The sequence below is a fragment of the Notamacropus eugenii genome, chromosome 6 (genome assembly GCF_028372415.1).
Source record: "Notamacropus eugenii isolate mMacEug1 chromosome 6, mMacEug1.pri_v2, whole genome shotgun sequence".
NCBI lineage: Eukaryota > Metazoa > Chordata > Mammalia > Diprotodontia > Macropodidae > Notamacropus > Notamacropus eugenii.
This window is the reverse complement of record NC_092877.1, coordinates 101,291,738-101,309,851: the sequence shown is the minus strand read 5'-3', so window position 1 is coordinate 101,309,851 and position 18,114 is coordinate 101,291,738. Positions and strand designations below refer to the sequence as shown.

The 18,114-nt window shown below is 35.9% G+C and overlaps 1 protein-coding gene across 1 annotated transcript in view; it reads left to right on the top strand.

The window, feature by feature from the left end:
- GABRA4 (gamma-aminobutyric acid type A receptor subunit alpha4) overlaps positions 1 to 18,114 on the top strand; it is an 87,762-nt gene that overhangs the window by 38,449 nt on the left and 31,199 nt on the right. The window contains exon 8 of the mRNA XM_072620665.1: positions 1,250 to 1,509. Coding sequence (XP_072476766.1) covers positions 1,250 to 1,509 — 260 coding nt within the window. The remainder of the gene's footprint in view (positions 1 to 1,249; positions 1,510 to 18,114) is intronic.

The following is an 18,114-nucleotide window of genomic DNA, read 5'->3' as shown; positions in this document are numbered from 1 at the left end:
GACTCCAGCCCACCATTCTAAACTTATTTCACATTTTTCCCCTTCGCAAGCTATAAGTGTGTTTAAGTTGATGGGACTGACCTGTCATTCCATAAACCTAAGCTATCCATATTCTGCCACCATGCCTTTGCACAGATTTATTGCCATGGATTTTAGTTCTTCTTGCATCTTTAAACAATCATAAATAAACTTACCTATTTACAAGTTGCAACTGCCCAGTGGAATATAAATAATTTAGGAAGCAGTACCTGTCTTTCATTTTATCTTTGTGTCTACAGTATGTACTTACCATAGTATATTCATGTAAAAGGTCCTTAATAAATTCTTGTTGGATTGGATTATCTCTATTCCAGAATTTAGTATGGAGTGGTGACTTCCTCCCAAGATTGCTATCAGTAGGAACATCAATATCTAGTGCTCCTTCAGAGATAGATTGAATTTATCATCTTCTTAAATACTGTCTATATTTCCTTGGACTTGATCCTGTAGGCTTTGGACTTCTGTAATCACTCATCATTATCATTGGAAGGCATTTATTTGGCTGTCTAATCACTTGGTTGACTTTCTACTGGTCATGTATAAAGCAAGTTTAAATGGGCCAATCCCCTTGGGAATTTATAATCTGAAGTAAGACTGACACAGTAAGCATAAAAAAGATATATAGACACATATACAACTATAAAAAAATCAATGGATATGAAAATTCAGGGTTCTTGTTTATATGCCCCCTGGGAAATGTGGTATGCTACAGAACTGAGACTGGACTGAATTGTGGAGCTTTTCCCAGGAAATACCATGTTTTCTAGTTTCTGAGGAAGAGTATGGCAGAAGAGGTAGGATTTTAGGAACTAATTGAATGAATCTTAATTTTTGTTGCTAAATCTTCAGTTCATTCATAACCTGAGAGTATTTTGTAACTGCTAACAAACATCCTTTTTTTCTTGTTATCATTTTAGAAATATAGTTGTCTGAGTACACTTTATTCTAACACAAGCCCTACCTCCTTGAATTGCTTTCTCTTCATTATTCACTGGTAACATGTTTTAAAAGTCATTGAATTAATTTATTATTTTTATTGTATTTTATTACATATTATATATTTATTATAATAAATTATATATAAACCCACCTCCATCTCTACCTCAGATATGCTTGGATAGTTATTTTAAAATTTTATCATGTCCCCTCATCTCTAATTGCTTTAAAATAAAACTAAATATTGTGGTTTTTCTGTTTCTTTGTTTTGAAGGAATAACTACTGTTCTGACAATGACAACTCTGAGCATCAGTGCCAGGCATTCCTTGCCCAAAGTGTCCTATGCTACTGCCATGGATTGGTTCATAGCTGTGTGCTTTGCCTTTGTGTTCTCTGCCCTCATTGAGTTTGCTGCGGTCAACTATTTTACTAATGTCCAAATGGAAAAAGCCAAAAGGAAATCATCAAAATCCCATCAGGAACTTTCTGCCCCTCCGGTTCAGAGAGAAAAGTGTCCCGATGAACCACTTCAGGTATTTGATGCATTTTCTCTGTGATCTTGTCCTTAGTGTGAAGGGATAAAGGTGATAAAGGGGTACCCAATGCCTACTACTATGTCATTTCTAATCCTTGAAAACAAAACAAAAATCTGTCCAAGTTGGGAAACTTGACAAACTGTGATCCGTGATGGAAAATCAAAGGAACTTAACAGCTGTGCAGTGGACTATTCAATTCAATTCAGCATTATTTACTAATCGTCAACTATGTGCCAGGTACAAGGCTAGGTGTTGGGGAGATGAAGACAAAAAGGGATTAGTCACTAGTCTGAAGGAACTTATATTCTTCTGTGGGACACAGCATATACAAAGATAAATAGATACAAAATAGTCTTGCAGCAAATTAAAAGTAACTTCAGGACAATACAAGGAAATGTGGAAATCATCCTAAGAATAAGACTCCAGGAGATAGATAATCCTTTTCATTTGTGGGATGGAACTGGAGCTGGTGATAGAGGAAGAGTCAGTATGTAAGGGCAATTGCTGTGTGGGTCTCAGGGCGGGGTTCCACTAAAAGTAGCCGGCGTGATCACAGTGCCAGCCTGGTGTGCTTCCAGTCATCACTTCATTACTGGAGGGCACCTGTGGGCAATTTTTCTCTGCAGCCAAGCAGAAACCTTGATGAAACAGAGAATTGCTAGGGATGCAAATGGGAAGTAATGACTACTCTTTGCCTGTTCAGAAGAGAAATTTGTTCTGTCCTATGCTCTAGTAGATAGAATTATCTATTTTTATAAGTCAATTCAGGATTAATTCAATTTAAGAAATATGTGTTAAGAACCTAGCAAGTGTGATGTGCTGTGCTGAGCACAAGAGATATAAATATGAAACAAAAAAGTGCTGTCTCAAGGAGTTTATGATCTAGTGGGTTACTGTGCAGTAGTCCCATTAAAAAAAATAAGCTCAATATGTTTCTACTGTGCTACTATATAATGAAATGAAAAGCACAAAAGTGAATTTCATTACAAGAAAATAGAAGGAAGCATGAAAAAATATGTTAGGAAAGAAAGGCCCATGGAAAATTGTAATGCATGTACAAGAATACATGCATGCATACATATATATGTACACATATACATATATGATGTGTAGACCACTGAAGATTTGAATAGTCTTGAAACATTTGTTGTTGAATTGTTTCAGTTGTGTCCAACTCTTGGTGACTCCAGGAATGCTTTGCCATTTCCTTCTCCAACTCATTTTACAGATGAGAAACTGAGGCAAACTAAGTTAAGTGACTTGCCCAGGGTCAGATTGCTAGTAAGTAGTTCAGGCCACATTTGAACTCAGGTCCTCTTGACTCCAACGCCAGTGCTCTATCCATTGTGCCACCTCACTATCCTCTTGAAAGTTTAGGTATATTGTAAAAGGTTTGATATTGGAAGTGTTGTGTGTTATTGTCTAGCACAATAAAATTTCATTGCATCTTTATGGAACTTATAAGCCTTTCTCTGTCTCATGTAAGTCAAATACTTTCTTGTGAAGTTGTACACATGGACATAGTTTTATATGCTGTGTTGGTGTTGATAGAATCCCTAGAGTATTTTACATTTTCTATGGAATGGATACAAAATGGCATCTGTTTTCTAAGCTTTGTATTTTTTAAGAAGGAGCTTTGCAAAGATTGGACATCTCTTTGAAATGCAGATTAACCACTTTTGGTGTTACTAAGCATTTTGTTTTTCCTTTTGGTTCCTGATCTTATTTTTCACTTGCTTTGTGTGCTTGGGAAATGTAAACTCAGTCCCAGGGCAATTAATAAACAGAGATTTGGGTGAGGTGAAAATTCTTACCTAGCCAAACTCGTCTGCAAAACCTTCTTTTGAATGAGAGGATTAAGTTGATTTGACTGATAAACAGAGGAGATTTCTAAACTTCCTATGCAACATAATGGAAAACAGAATAAAGTCTGGAGTGAGACACAGGTTGAATGTAATCAGAAGTTGATATATAAAGGCACATATAATATGATTGATAGGGGTAGAGATAAACTAATGAATGAAATAAAACTGTTACTTTTATTACTCAAAAATATAATAGCTGGCATTTACCAAGTAGGGCTTTGTGGTTCACAATCTCCTTTCCTCACAGTGACCTTTTGAGTTAGGGAGCCCAAATAATTTGTTTTTGAGGTGGCCACTGTGATCTCCTCAGCATAAGGAACAATTGTTGTGGAAACTCCTTCCATTAGTACGGATCAAATAATAACTTCTCTTTAATATAGATTCATAGAGGGTTGCTCAGAGCCCTGAGAAGTTAAGATTTACCCATGGTTATGCAGTTAGGATGTTACCAGAGGTTGGAGTGTAACAGAGATCTTCCTAACTCTAAGGCAGTCCCTTGTCACTCAGTAAGATACTATGTCTTAGTATAAATACTTCTCTTTCTATAGGTGAAACTGAGGACCAAAGAAGTAAATAACTCACCTAGAGTTTCACCATTAGTACATTTCTAAGCATAGATTAGGACCCAGGGCTTTTATGCCTTAGACTTACATTCCCCTGATTATTTTATACACTCCTCTAATTTTAACCAAGTCAGTTTATGCTGATAGGAATGAGGGAGACAAAGTAGAGAGGCTATTGAGAATTATTGAAGCATGTCTACTTTATGAGACAGTAGATCTTCAGTAAGCACTCCTGTGACTTGAGGGTCATTCATATGTTTTTCTTCATCTTTAGCACACGGTAAGGCAGAAGTAGTTACTGATAAATTGACTTAATTAATTAATTAAGTAGTTAATTACTCAAATGTATCTTACTTGAAATTGTGTGTCATGAGGAATATACTTGGAAGGAGCTGATTTGGACCGTGCTAATTTTTTAAAGTACAATTATATTTTTATTTTTGTAAACACAATGCTTGATCCATATTCAATTCTTATGACGAATTTTTTCATGCTATGACTTCTTTGTTTTCCAAATCCTGGAATCCATTTCCGATTGTGATTAACCTTTCTTGGGTGGATATGGTTGCACTATAAATACTGACATGCAATTGACAATTATATTCCTCTGGGCAGGAGGGAAGGGAAACTATTGTAGTTAATTGCATGTATTTGCTTTAGATGATTTATTCCTTCTTTGCTCTACTTAATCATTTTGCAATTTCTTATATGACAACATAATTTATCAAAAAAGAGAATATACAAAAATGAGATCTATAAATATATTGACATTTAGATATATACACATACAGCTACATGTAGATTGGTAGATATATCTCTGTATTTTTGAAGGCAATCTTCAGGGTTTTTTTGGTAGGTTGTAGGGTGACTGAAAGATTAGATTTTTTTCTGTTTTTCCTGGGAGGGAATAGAACAAAAAACAATAGGTGAAAATTAGAGATAGACAAATGATGTTGAATTCAATTCAGAAAAACCTTTATTAAACACTCAGTACATGCAAAGCTTGAAGGAAGGGGGAAAATATCTAACAATTAGCACTATCCAGAAGTGCAGTTGACTGCCTTGGAGTGTAATGGGTTTCCCTTCATTTCATGTTGTTGTTCAGTCATTTCAGTTGTTTGCCTTTTAATGACTCTTTATGGGGTTTTCTTGGCAAAGATTCTACAGTGACTTTCCTTCTCCAGTTCATTTTACAGATGAGAAAACTGAGGCAAACAGGGTTAAGTGACTTTCCCTGGGTCACACAGCTAGGAAGTGTCTGAGATCAGATTTGAACTAAGAACATGAGTCTTGCTGACTCCAGATTCAGTCCTCTATCCATTGCACTATCTAGCTGCCCTTCATCTCATACCTTCAAGCAAAGGCTAGATAACCCCTTATTGGTAATGTTGTAGAAAGGATTGTTGGTCAGGACCAGGCTGAGTTAAGGTTATTGTAGTCCTTTCCAACTCTGAGATTGTATCTATTTTTCTGTAGTTCCATTTTTGTTACCTAAAGTAGAGTGACCCATCAGTAGATTACAAAAATAAGCATGTTGTTGCTTTATTGTAAAAATGCATCTTGAGTGTAGACAGGCTTTAGTATGTCACCATAAGGATTTGCTTGTGAAACCTAGTATACAAGGGATAATGAAGGATAAAGATAAGGAGTTCTGAAAAAGGACTGAGATAACACAGATTTATAGCCCAAATGGGAGCATCATGATAGAAAAGAACAAGAGGAAGGCCTTGAGTAAACTGAGTACTGTTAAACTGGGGAAAGATCAATGACTCTGCAGTCAGAAGACTTGAGTCTGAATTTCCATTTTTTATTTTTCTACCTGTATGACCTTAGGCAAATGACTTAATTACTCTGTCTCACTTTCTTCCTCTTTTTAGCTCAGCATTAGATTAGCCGTCCTCTGAGTACACAACCAGCTCTAGATATGATTCTAACATCCTTGGAAGGTTTACAGTGAAGCATGGACATGAATAGAATGAAGGCACACGATTCTTACAGTTGTTATAGTCTCCATTGGTAGAAATAGTACCCACACCGATGAAATAAAAAATTCATTAAACTTTCACTCCACTGATATAATCAAATAACAAGTATGTTTGATTTATTGCATAAAATGTATCATAGCTTTGCCTGTTTATCATTCATTGATTCTGTAAGTGGATGAGTTCCTTAATGTATAACATGGTGGAGTAAGGGGCAGCTAGAGAGTGACAGTGGATAGAGTCTGTGGGCTTAGAGTCAGGAAGAGCTAAGTTTAAATCTTGCCTTACCTACTTACAAGCTCTCTGACCCTGGGCAAGTCACTCCATCTGTTTACTTCAATTTCCTCATCTTTAAAATGAGTATAATGATTGCATCTACCTTGCATGGTTGTTGTGAAGATCAAATCAGATAATAATCGTGAAGTATTTAGCACAGTGCCTGGCACGTCGTTAGTACTGTATCAATGTTACATTATTGTTATGTAGTGGATTTGTATGTGACATACTTCCTTTATATATAAAAGTGATACTACTGATTCACTTTCAGTAGACCTCGTATCTTTAGTTTATCCACTAATGGGAATGGGTTTGTATGACCCATTCCTCTGACTCTCTTGAGACCAATGACAAATATTTGTGACTTCTGTCTGCCATTGGGATGTAATTTTTTGTTTTTAGAAAAACATTCTTTGGATCAGAATTAACATTGATTTCATTACCACCTGCTCTGTTCTTTTGGGTTTATTTCCTGTCTTATGAGCCCCCAGGTAGCTTGCCTGCATCTGATTATTTTTCTGGCCATCATTGAAAAGGGAAGAAATAAAGGAAGTCAGTAGCACGTCTTCCATTCCCACCCCATTTTCAAAGTTGTGATTGTTTTTGTTTTATACCAGCAGCCAAGAAAGCAGAGTCAGGTGGAAGGAGAAAGGGAAAAAAGGAGATGGAAATAGGGTTTCTGAGCGACATTGTTACCTTGGGGTTAAACTTGCTGACAACAGAATGGTATCACTGACACCTTGCTGTTTAACATTCTTAGCTGGCCTGCATAGGCCATATAGGAAACGGAATGGTCAAAATAACTTTGCTTTCTGGTTTTATTCTTATGAGAAGGGTGCAGAAACATGGATCATTGGAATAGATATCATGAAGTCCTAGTAGTAGCTTTGGTTTGAAGGAGGAGAGGCCATGTGGTGTTTTTTTCTAGGATCTTTATCAGGTCTTCTGTTTTTTGGTGTAAGTCGAGTGATAACAGAAGGAATCTTGTCCATTGGCAACTTCTGCATTGGACTATTATTGTCTTTTGGCCAAACCAACTTCTTTTCTAGTCATTCTTCTTGTCATGGATGGCTAAGAGAAAAATGTCAAGCATCACTAGAGATCTTCGAGTCTGAAATGTAGAAAAGTGGTAATCTGAAGTTCTCTGCTCCCTGAGCTTTCTCTTCATTTCCTAGAGACATTCCTCCTGGAAATAGAGACAGACATTTCTCAACATTCCTTTCGTATATAAGATTAAAGGCACTAGTTTTCAGCTTTCTTTTTTACAGTTATGACAGAATTCTCCAAATCACCTTAGGCAAAGCTGGTAGCTGACTGTCTCTTCTTTGAAATGTAGCACTGAATTACAGTATTAATACTCCTCTAAATCACTGATCAGTTAATGTGTCAAGTAGATGAAGTCCATTTCTCAGTAGTGATTACTCTTGGCAGCAATCAACCATAGGAAAGCTTTTGTGTTCTCGTGGGGCAACTGAGAAAATGAGTTGGTGAAGGGGACAGGTAATGTGTGTCATAATGGAAAGTGAACTACTTTACAAATGGTTGCTTGAAGGATATGTGTGTTGAACTAAACATAATGATGAATGGATGAACCGCCCCCACCCCCATTTCCACTTTCTCCAGATACCCTGTCAGGTTACAGTTGGCAATGAAATGGCAATTTTCATTGAGGAGGGCTTTAAGCAGGCTCCCAAGAACAACAAAAGGAAAAATTAAAAAAAAGCAGAGAAAAACACACAGAAAAGCAGATTGAGAATAACAGGAAGGGTTGCTGGAAAGAACCTTTCTAGGAATTCTATATATAAATATATGACATGTGACCATAAAATAATGTGGCTGATTTTTCACAAACATACCAGAAGTTATACATCCAGTGTATGTCATCTCCTTTCCAATAATTACATGGGGAGACTATGCACATATTCCTTTAAAATTATTTTTAATTATTTGGGAATTGAAATAAACCACTCCAAATGAATATTATCATAACAACACCAAAAAAAAGAGGATCATATCTTAAACCACTAGCCTCTTTTCATACAGCTTGCAATTTTACAAAGGGAAATTATGTAGTAAATTTCAACAAATTATTTGCAAACCTCTCCTGTTTTCCTCATAGCTTCCTTTTCTTATGTGCATTTAAAAAATGATTCAATTATATACATGCATACTTATAGGTTTTGATGTGCATTTGTTCCAGTGGTGCTACTCCTGCTCATAACAATTTTAGAACTAGATTTCCCATTTTGGAATTGCAGAGCCTCTTCTGAACATCCTCAATTGTGGCAAATCTTTTAGGCATTGATTGGATTTTTGGAAAATGACCAAAGTCATTCAGAAACAAGAATGAGGAATAAGGTGTGTAATTAAAATGTGTGATGTATTTGGTTTAAAAAATGAGTTGTGATTGCAAAGCAATGTGACTCATTTTTTGTTTCTTTGCCACACAAATGACTCTGAAGGCAGCTAAATGGCATCAGCTCAACTCTCAAGGTGATGTTTGAAGGCCAACTCCCAATTTGATATACAAGGTCACACCTTTTGGAGTATGATTGTTCTGGAATTGTTTCTTCATTCTGCTGCCTCTACTTTTTAATCTTGATCATCAGAAAAACATTATTGTTGCTTATTTAAAGGAAAATTATTGATCTATTTCCAGACTCACATATTTCCCAGCACCTCAATGTGGTATAGAATAAGAAACAGTCATATTTCACATTTCAATGACTACAGGCTGCTTTTCCAGGCCATCCGTACTTGGAGCTTTGCAAAGAGAAACAGTTCAGTCTAAGCGTTCAGGACTGCACAAAGGAAAAAACAGAACCTTAACTTTGAAGTACTGTTCATCCAAAGGAGAGCATAAAACAGAAAGACAGAAGCCTGGGAAGGGCTGTTAATTCGGAAGTCATGACAGTGCCTGAAATTTTCTGTTTGACCATTTTCCATCCCTTCTACCAACAACGAGACCAGTTTGGTGACAACATTCCGGTGTTCCCTTTTTGCTTTTTTTTTTTAAATCAATTAACAGACAATTAATTCAACTCCCCCCTTTTTATTTTCCTTACCTCTACATTAAATACATTTTAAAAAGAAAGAAAACAAAATGACATATAGCTGCATAATTTTGTAAAACATATTTCCACGTTGACCATACTGGAAAATGTACATCTCTCTCTGTGCATTTTAAGTTCATCACCTCCTTATCCATAGCAGATTTCATCCTTATTTTTTTGGACTCATGGTTTGGCATCATGTTGACTAGAGTTCTAAAGTCTTTCAAAGTTATTTTTCTTTGTAATGTTGTCATTACACAAATTGTTTTCCTGCTTCGGTTCATTTTGCTCTGCATTCATTCACAAGATTCTTCCCCTGAAAGTTTCCCCTGAAACTGCCCATTTCTTTTCTTATGGCCCAATAGTATTCCATTACAACTATGTACCACAATTTTGTTTAGCCATTCCCCTCTAGGAAGACATTCCCATAGTTTACAGTTGCTGGATTCTGTGGATAGAGCTGCTATAAATACTTTTTAACATAGAGATCATTTTCCTCTTTGATTTCTTTGGGGTATAGGCTTTGAAGTGGCATAGCTGAGTTAGCTGGCTATGGCTGTTTTTAAACAGTGTATAAAAGAAGAAAAACACCATGAGAAACACATTTTAGAACAAAAACATTATAGAAGGATTTTTGTATTTTCTTCTGGAAAGGAATCAGTATTTTACTGCCAGTCTTCCTGGTTGGTCTTTTATTAGAGACAGTTTAAGATCATTGGGATTGAGAAGAACAAGGCTGGAATTCTAGGTTGGCCACTTGTCTTCTGTGTGATTCCTCTGTTTCTCTGTTTCGTTTCCTAAGGAGGTAGTGATGATGGGGGTGGGATGGAGAGAAATGTGAATTCAGTTATCTCTAATTATCTTTAATTCTAAAATCCTGTGGTCATTTAGGGAAGTGTAGACACCAGATTTTTTTTAGTGCTATGTGTGGCATTCTCCACATTGTTGTTTAGAAACTATTAGCACAACATAGCCTTCTGGTGATCATTTTTATTCCTTGGAAATATGTATGGATATAATAGCTTTGGCATATTTAGGAGGCATCATAAAGAGGTAAATTGGAAGCAGCAATGGGTAGTTTGAGAAACTCATATGGCTTCCCAGAAGCTTATATATACTGTTATTGCTTCTTGTCTCCTCCCTTTGTCTACAGCCTGAGGGGTTTAGGACATTTGGCTTAATTGGTAGAATGAAAAGCACAGAAGGAAAAATTTTTAAATGATACCCTTGATAAATTTTTTAACATGAAAATCACTTGTAGACTGTAGTAATGGGAATATAAATTTTTATACTGTAGTGTCATAGATTTAGAATTGGAAGGGACCTTAGACATCAAGTCTAACCTCCTCATTTTGCAGATGACAAAACTGAGGCATGGAGAGGTGATATAACTTGCACAGGGTCACACAGTAATTGAATGCTTGAGGCAGGTTTTGAACCCAGGTTTTTGCAATTTCAAGTCCAGTTTCTGATCTACCATGCCTCACTGTCTCTCTGCTTTATGCCTGAATCTTCTGCCTCACAAAGTCAGTTTACTGGATATGGACTTTAAAAGATTTCTAATAGTTTCATTGCAATCCTACTTAAAGTCAGACAGTTGGATTAAGTGATAAATTGAAATTTCATAGGATCCTATAACTGAAGAGTACCTTTTTCTTTAGCAGGTAGAAAAGGAGTCAGAGAAATGTATCTTTGACTGACTTAGGGAGTGAATTCCTTGAGGCTTGTCATAAGTTCATTAATCCTACAAAGTATGCGTTAATTCCAACCACAGTCACCATTATCACCTTTCCTTCCTCTTAATGATCCCCATTATTTTCTACAACTGTCCATGTCATTAGGCTAATTAAACAGAAGTCCATAGTAAATACACTCTGACCTTTCCCCGCAAATCTAAAGCTTCATGAAAACCAAATCAAATGGAAGAAATGGAATCCATAAAATTCTCTAAAGGCCTGCTGTTGGATTTCCTCTGGGTATTCCTTGATTTCCTGTTATCTCTGATCATATGGGTGAATGTCTTTAATGACTGAAGAATATAGAATTTAGGGTTCTAATTATTTCTGTGGAACCCTGTAGAGGTAGAATGAAATAGTACCTAGAGCAGCTGTTCTCAGATTTTTTGATCTCAAGACTCCTAGACCTCTTTTTGTTCTTAAAAATTATTGAGGATATCCAAGAGCTTTTGTTTATATGGGTTTTATCTATTAATATTTACTGTATCATAAATTAAAACTGATAGTTAAAATATTTATTCATTTAAAAATAACAACAGACTGATTACAGTTTAGCAGACTTTTTATGAAAAAAATAAGTATTTTCAAAACAAAAATTAGTGAGAAGAGTGGCATTGTTTTATGTTTTGCAGATCTCTTTAATAGCTTAATAGAAAACAGCTGGATTTTCATATCAGTTTCCACATTAAATCTGTCGCAGTCTGTTGAAGCACATGAAGAAAATCTAGCCACATACAGATAAATAGTTGGAAAAGGGAGAGGGTATTTTAATAGAAAAAATAATGAATTAGTATTATTATGAAAATAGTTTTGGCCTCTCAGACCACCAGAAAGTGAGGACCCCTGAGGAAAAAAAGAGATAACTACTGGACTAGAGGGTTGGCCTTGGAGTCAGGAAGGCTTGGCTTCAACTCCTGTCTTTGATATATACTGGAACTTTGATGATAGGTGAGTCATTCATTCATTATATTTGTACCCCCAGAATACAGCACAATGTCTGGTGTAAGTGTTTAACAAATCCTTGATGGGTTTGTATGCTCAGGTTCTAATTTCTAAGAGCATAAGTTTCAGGTCTTAGGGAAGAGAAATTCTACTTTGGGAGGACACTAAACTGATGAGATCATGGGTTCAGAAAACACACACACGTACACACACACACACACACACACACACACTCACACTCACTCACTCACTCACTCTCTCTCTTACAACCCTGAGTAGATGACTTGTAGAATACATCCCTCTGATTCCATGACTAGCAGGCAAGGGCTCTAGACACATTCTTCTCTTTGAATAACAAATTAGAGACTATGCTCTTGTACAGCTTCCACCCAGTAACTACTTTTATACTTTATACTTAATATTGGGCCTTATTTTCTTCACTTTTATAATATTTACAATTCTAGCTCTCCAAATAACTGACATCATGACATTTTTTGCTTTTCAGATGTATCACAGAATAAAGGGGAAAGACATTTGTTTTTTTTCCCATTAAGATGAGGAACATTTAATTTTAGTGCAAATTTTAATTGCTTGCATCAGCTGTACTCTCCTTTTCCTTCTAGTTTTTCTGCTTTCTTCTTCCTTTTCCCCTCTTTTACTACTGCTCTTAGGAGACTTTAATATTCATATACCTATTGCCTCAAATGCCTTAACCTCCCAACTGCTCAGTTTCTAAACCTCCTCACTTACTCTTGGGCACACACTGGATTTCAGCACTATCCACAAATGATCAGCTCCCCTAATTAGAAACAATCATTTCATTATCTGACCTTAACCTCATATCCTTCTACCACTCCCTGTCCTTAAACCCTCCAAAATATATTCTTTAATTTTCAATAGGATCTCCAATCCTTCCTCCTCTTAACATTTTGACAAAGAATCACTTCTTCTGCCTTCACATTTTTTTCCAGTCTCAACACTGCACTGTTTGAACTCTACAGTCCACTGCTTTTGTTTCTCTTTCAGCAGGAAGTCTCACAATTGTGCCGAATGGTTTCAACAACAACGAATCATGTTCAGTCTCAACTGGGTCATTATTATAGCAAGTCACTCTCTTTATTCCTCTTTAATTGATTCCTTTTCTCATTCCCCCATAGAAGCAATTCCACATCACCTCTTGCTCCTTTGAGGTTCTCATACTTTCTGTTTCCCTTTTTCATAGTCGAGAACTTTGTCTCTTTATTGGGAAAGTAGAGGCTGTTCTGAATGACCTCTCCTTTCTTCCATTCTCTTCAGCTCAAAAATCTTTTATATGGTTTCCTAGAATATCTTCTGTTCCTCCAGTCTCTGACAAAGAGGTAGACCTTCTCCTTGCCAAGGCCAAGCCCTTTACATGTGCAGTTGATCCTGTCTCATCCCAGAGTGTTAATCATATTGCAATCTTAAATCATCCCTCCTCTCTCAAGAATGTCCACCCTCTTTCTAAATATCAAATCCTTCTCTATTGCCTTGAAGCATAAACAGTTCTCCAGATTTCTTCAAGTTACAACTCTTTCTGCCTTTTTCAGTCATATTCCTAGAGAAAAACTCTCTATATTTAATGCTTCCATTGCATTCAAGTGCCACACTTTTTTTTTTAGATATTCCACAACTGATGGGCATTGGCTTTGTTTCCGGTTCTTTGCTGCTAAAAAAACATGATATTATTATTTTGGATTCTCTAGGGGTTTTCTTCTTATCAGTGACTTCCTTGGGGTATATGCCTATGAATGGAATCCTTGGGTCAGAGGGTATGTATGTTTTAGTCATGTTATTTGCATGATTACAAATTGTTTTACAAAATGGTTGTACCAATTTACAGCACCACCAACAATTTGATTGTGTGCCTATCTTCTCATAATTCACTCCAACACTGATTATTCCTATATTTTGTCATCTTTGAAAGTTTGAAGAGTATGAGGTGAAATGTTATGGTTGTTTTGATGGCATTTTTCTTATTATTAATGATCTGGATAATTATTTAATATGGTTGTTAATAGTTTGTAATTTTTCTTTTGAGAACTATTTGTTCACAGTTCACATTCTTTGACCATATAGACATTGAGGAATGGCTTTTAGTTCTCTCTCTCTTTCACATTCTCTCTCTGTCCATCTCTACAACTATATATGCTTATATGTATATATGTACACATACACATATGTGTACACATACACATATGTGTACATACATGTGTATATTCCAGAATTCTTTATGTTTAGCTAAAACTGCACTAAGACTTTTGGAACATCTATCTCTCTCTTAGTTACTCATATATCTTAGATACCAAACTCTGATCTAAGAAATTTGATATAAATGTTTCTTTTCCTTTTTGACTGCTTTCTTTCTTTACCTAAATGTAATAATTTTGTTTGACCAGGAGGTTTTATTTTTCAGTTTTATTGTACTGAAAGTTATCTTTTTATTTCCTTTAAAATATTATTTGTTGTATGGGATGACTCTCTGGGAGGTGGGGAAAGATAATGGGTGAAGTTTTGGTAATGTAAGATAGCAATAAAACTTATTAAAATTAAAGTAAAACAGTCCAATCGAGTGGTTGGTATGGAAGTCAGACTGCAAAGGGCTTAGGTGTGAATGAATGAGGATAAAGCAAAGATATCCTTTAAAGACTATTTTTAAAAAAATCAAGACATGTCTCTTATCTCTAATAATAATGTTAGTTCCTCGAACACCAGACCCTATAACTTATTAATCTTTGTCTCTCCCCCTCCATATCCCAAATATTTTGGACATGATTTCTTGAACATAGCCTAAATTTAATGAATACTCATTCCATTGAATCAAACTAAATATGTATTCTTGTGATATGGTCTGCTCTGAGACTACAGGAACAGAAATATAAGGATAATAGGGATGGTTGAGAATGAAGTAGCTAAAAATGTCTGAAGTTACATCTGTGACTGACTTTGCAGACAGTAAATATAACCCTAAACCAAAGACCAGTATTTTCTTGTGCAATCTAGCTAATAAATTGCTTGTAATTATCGGTCCTTTATCCACATATATCCAAATAGCTACCATGGCCATCGGTAACATCATGTTGGAGTCAGTATACAAGAAACTGATCATGTAAAATTAAATCAAAACAGTTAACAATTCATATGAAAACTTATCCTTAAAATGATTTTTTCTTAGCACTTGAAACGAAGCTGATGTATAGAGCCTATTCATGCTCTCCAGTGAAACTCTTCCTTGGAGTTTAATGACTTTGTGTAGGGTCTGCCTTTCAAGTAGCTTGAGAAAGGAACTGATTCCAAAGCCAAATGCAGTGTTTGTGCTTCTATTTCGTGCTGCTGCTCACACTTGTCAGTTGGCCTGACATTTCAGTGTATTTGTAAAAATTGAGTGACATTCTTTAAATCTTGGAGGAATAGGAATATTCAGAGCCAATGCTGCTTCATGCTACAGTATTCTGTCATTAGCTGTACCCTTTCATTACTGAGTGAATGTTTAATTGGACTGTTATTCCAGTGCACAATTTTAATGGCATGATAGTCAGACTAGTATTGACTCTTTGGTGGTACGTGGGGGTGGGGTATGGATTTTTTTGGTTCTTGAGCAGATTGCTCTTAAACATATGCCTTTGTCACCTGAAGTTGAGTCAAATCTATCATATTAACTTCAACAAGCAGAGAAGTGGGCAAGGGAGAAGGGCAAGGAGCACCATCCCAAATGCTGAAGAAACAGTCAATTATTTGTGGCTCATTTTGGTAAGCATTCCTTGGCAATGCAGTAGCTGGGAAAATATGATAAAAATATCACAGTAGTTCAGGATTTAGGTGGCTCAGAAATGATGGGCTGAAGCTCAGCTGAGAGATATATTTAGGAGCACTCCATTATCTTCAATGCTACACTGAATGGGGGTGTAATGGGAACGGGATATATTGGGGGCAGAGCTCAAGGCCAACTCAAGGTGTGTAAATTTGCTTTAGTCCATCTATCACTGTGGAATATGTCTATATGACAACAGCCTATCCCAGCAATATAATCCTAAAATTAGTTGATTTGGTGAGACAATATTGTTAAACTGATTATTTGGCATTGTTTAAACATGGTCTTATCTCAACTAATCTTTAACTCAATGGTTCATTTTGGCCCCTAAGACAAGTCACAACCTAGCCCGTTACTTCTATCCAGTGTGATTCTTGTTCATACCTGTATGAAATATTCTAACTGCTTTTTGTTATTTGGGTAAAACACAACTTTTCTTAATAATAGCAATTTGTTATTATCGTTGACTTGTTTCAGTCACGTCCAATGCTTTGTGACCCCATTTGGAGTATTCCTGGCAAATATATTGAAGTGGTTTGCCGTTTCCTTATCCATCTCATTTTATAGAGGAGGAAACTGATTCAATCAATTAATCAGGGTTAAGTGACTTGCCCAGGTTCACACAGCCAGTAAGTGTTTGAGGCCAGATTTGAATTGAGGAAGATGAGTCCTCCTCACTCCAGACCCAGCCCCCTAGTCACTGTGCCACCTAACTGCCACTAATAATAGTAGTAAGTAGTATTTATATAATTCTTTAAGATTTACATCATGTAATTGTCTTTGCATAAATCTTCCACCTACTTTATTTGATTTTTGTGAGTTAAAATCTCAATAAAAATAAAATAAGAATAATTGTTATCTGTTGCTCACTGTAAGGTTTACAAAGCATTTGCTATATCTTATTTCATAGAAGCATAGGATCCTAGGTTTAGAACTGGAAGGAACATTAAGGACTATCAAATCCAGTGCTCTTATTTTACAGATGGGAAGTATTTTACAGTGTCCAGGAAGGGAAAACTGATTTGTGCAAAGTCACACAAGCAATAAGTGGCAGAGGTGGAATTCAAAGCTAGCTCCTGAGGTAATATGATAATCAGGAAAGGCTCTGGAGTTAAGAGACCAAGGTTCAAATCTGTCTTCTGATACTGCCTATGTGACCTTGGGCAGGTAAATTAACTTCATTAGGCCTCAGTTCCTTCATCTTATAAAATTGGAGTGTGGGGGGACAGTTGGACTGTATGGCTTCTAAGAAACCATCTCCACGATCCTATAAACTTATGATTTATGATCCTAAATCCTGATAACAACAACCATGTGAGCTATGTATAACAGGTAGTGTGCTCTCACTTTGCTTTATATGAGTTAAATTCAAATATATAGTTTTAGGAGATTTTATGAATATATACTTATATTATTCAGAAATTTATGTGGTTAATTTATAACCCTCTCCCCACTCAGTTCCTGGCACAGTGCTGAAAAAGAATGTTTCACAGATACTTATTGATTGGATAATTACATTACATCTCAATATTTTTTAAAATACAAAATTATTCCAGGTAGAGCAATAGAAGCATATAAGCAGACTATCGAAGTTGAAAATGAGGCATTGAACACATATAATTGTCTAAATGTACTTATTTGAGGATCTTTATAATATAGGCAGGCGTGGGTTGCTGGAACTGTTGTTTGTAGTGGTGGAAGCAGCCTTTGATAATATAGATGGCAAGAGCAGCTGCAGTCTTTGAAGAGACTCCTCTCAGTGATTGGCTGTGCCAACAAGTCTTGCCCCTTTTTTGCATTGAGTGGAATTATTTACTCTTCCTCTTGGCTCTGCTGGCCCAGCTGCCAGTTTTTCTTTGTTGCTATTTTGCAGGGCTAAGTTTTCTACCAGTACTATATTATATATACCAACAAGCTCCCAACTTTCCAACATAGCACCACATTAACTCGTTGTGGACAGTGACTTTCCCGCAAACTTAAATTGGATTATATTCATTGGGTTACATAAAGAAATATTTTAGATATCAATCAATGTATTTTATTTCAACCACTTTTCCCATTTTCAAGAAGTATCATTTTAAAAAATAGGATGAAACTGAATGTATGATGTATAAATTGTTCCATATATATAATTATTATTCTACAGGGTTTTTCTCATCTTTTTTTTTTTTTGCACATATTTATCAACATTTTTTTTTAAATTGTTGTCCACTCTAGTGTTGCTTAATCTTCGTTTTCCAACTTCTCTGATGTTTCATTATGGCTTTCTTTAATATGTATCATATCAAATTGACATCAATTGTTTAACATCTTCATTTACATGACTAACAAACACGGTTTTCTATTTTGTTTCCTG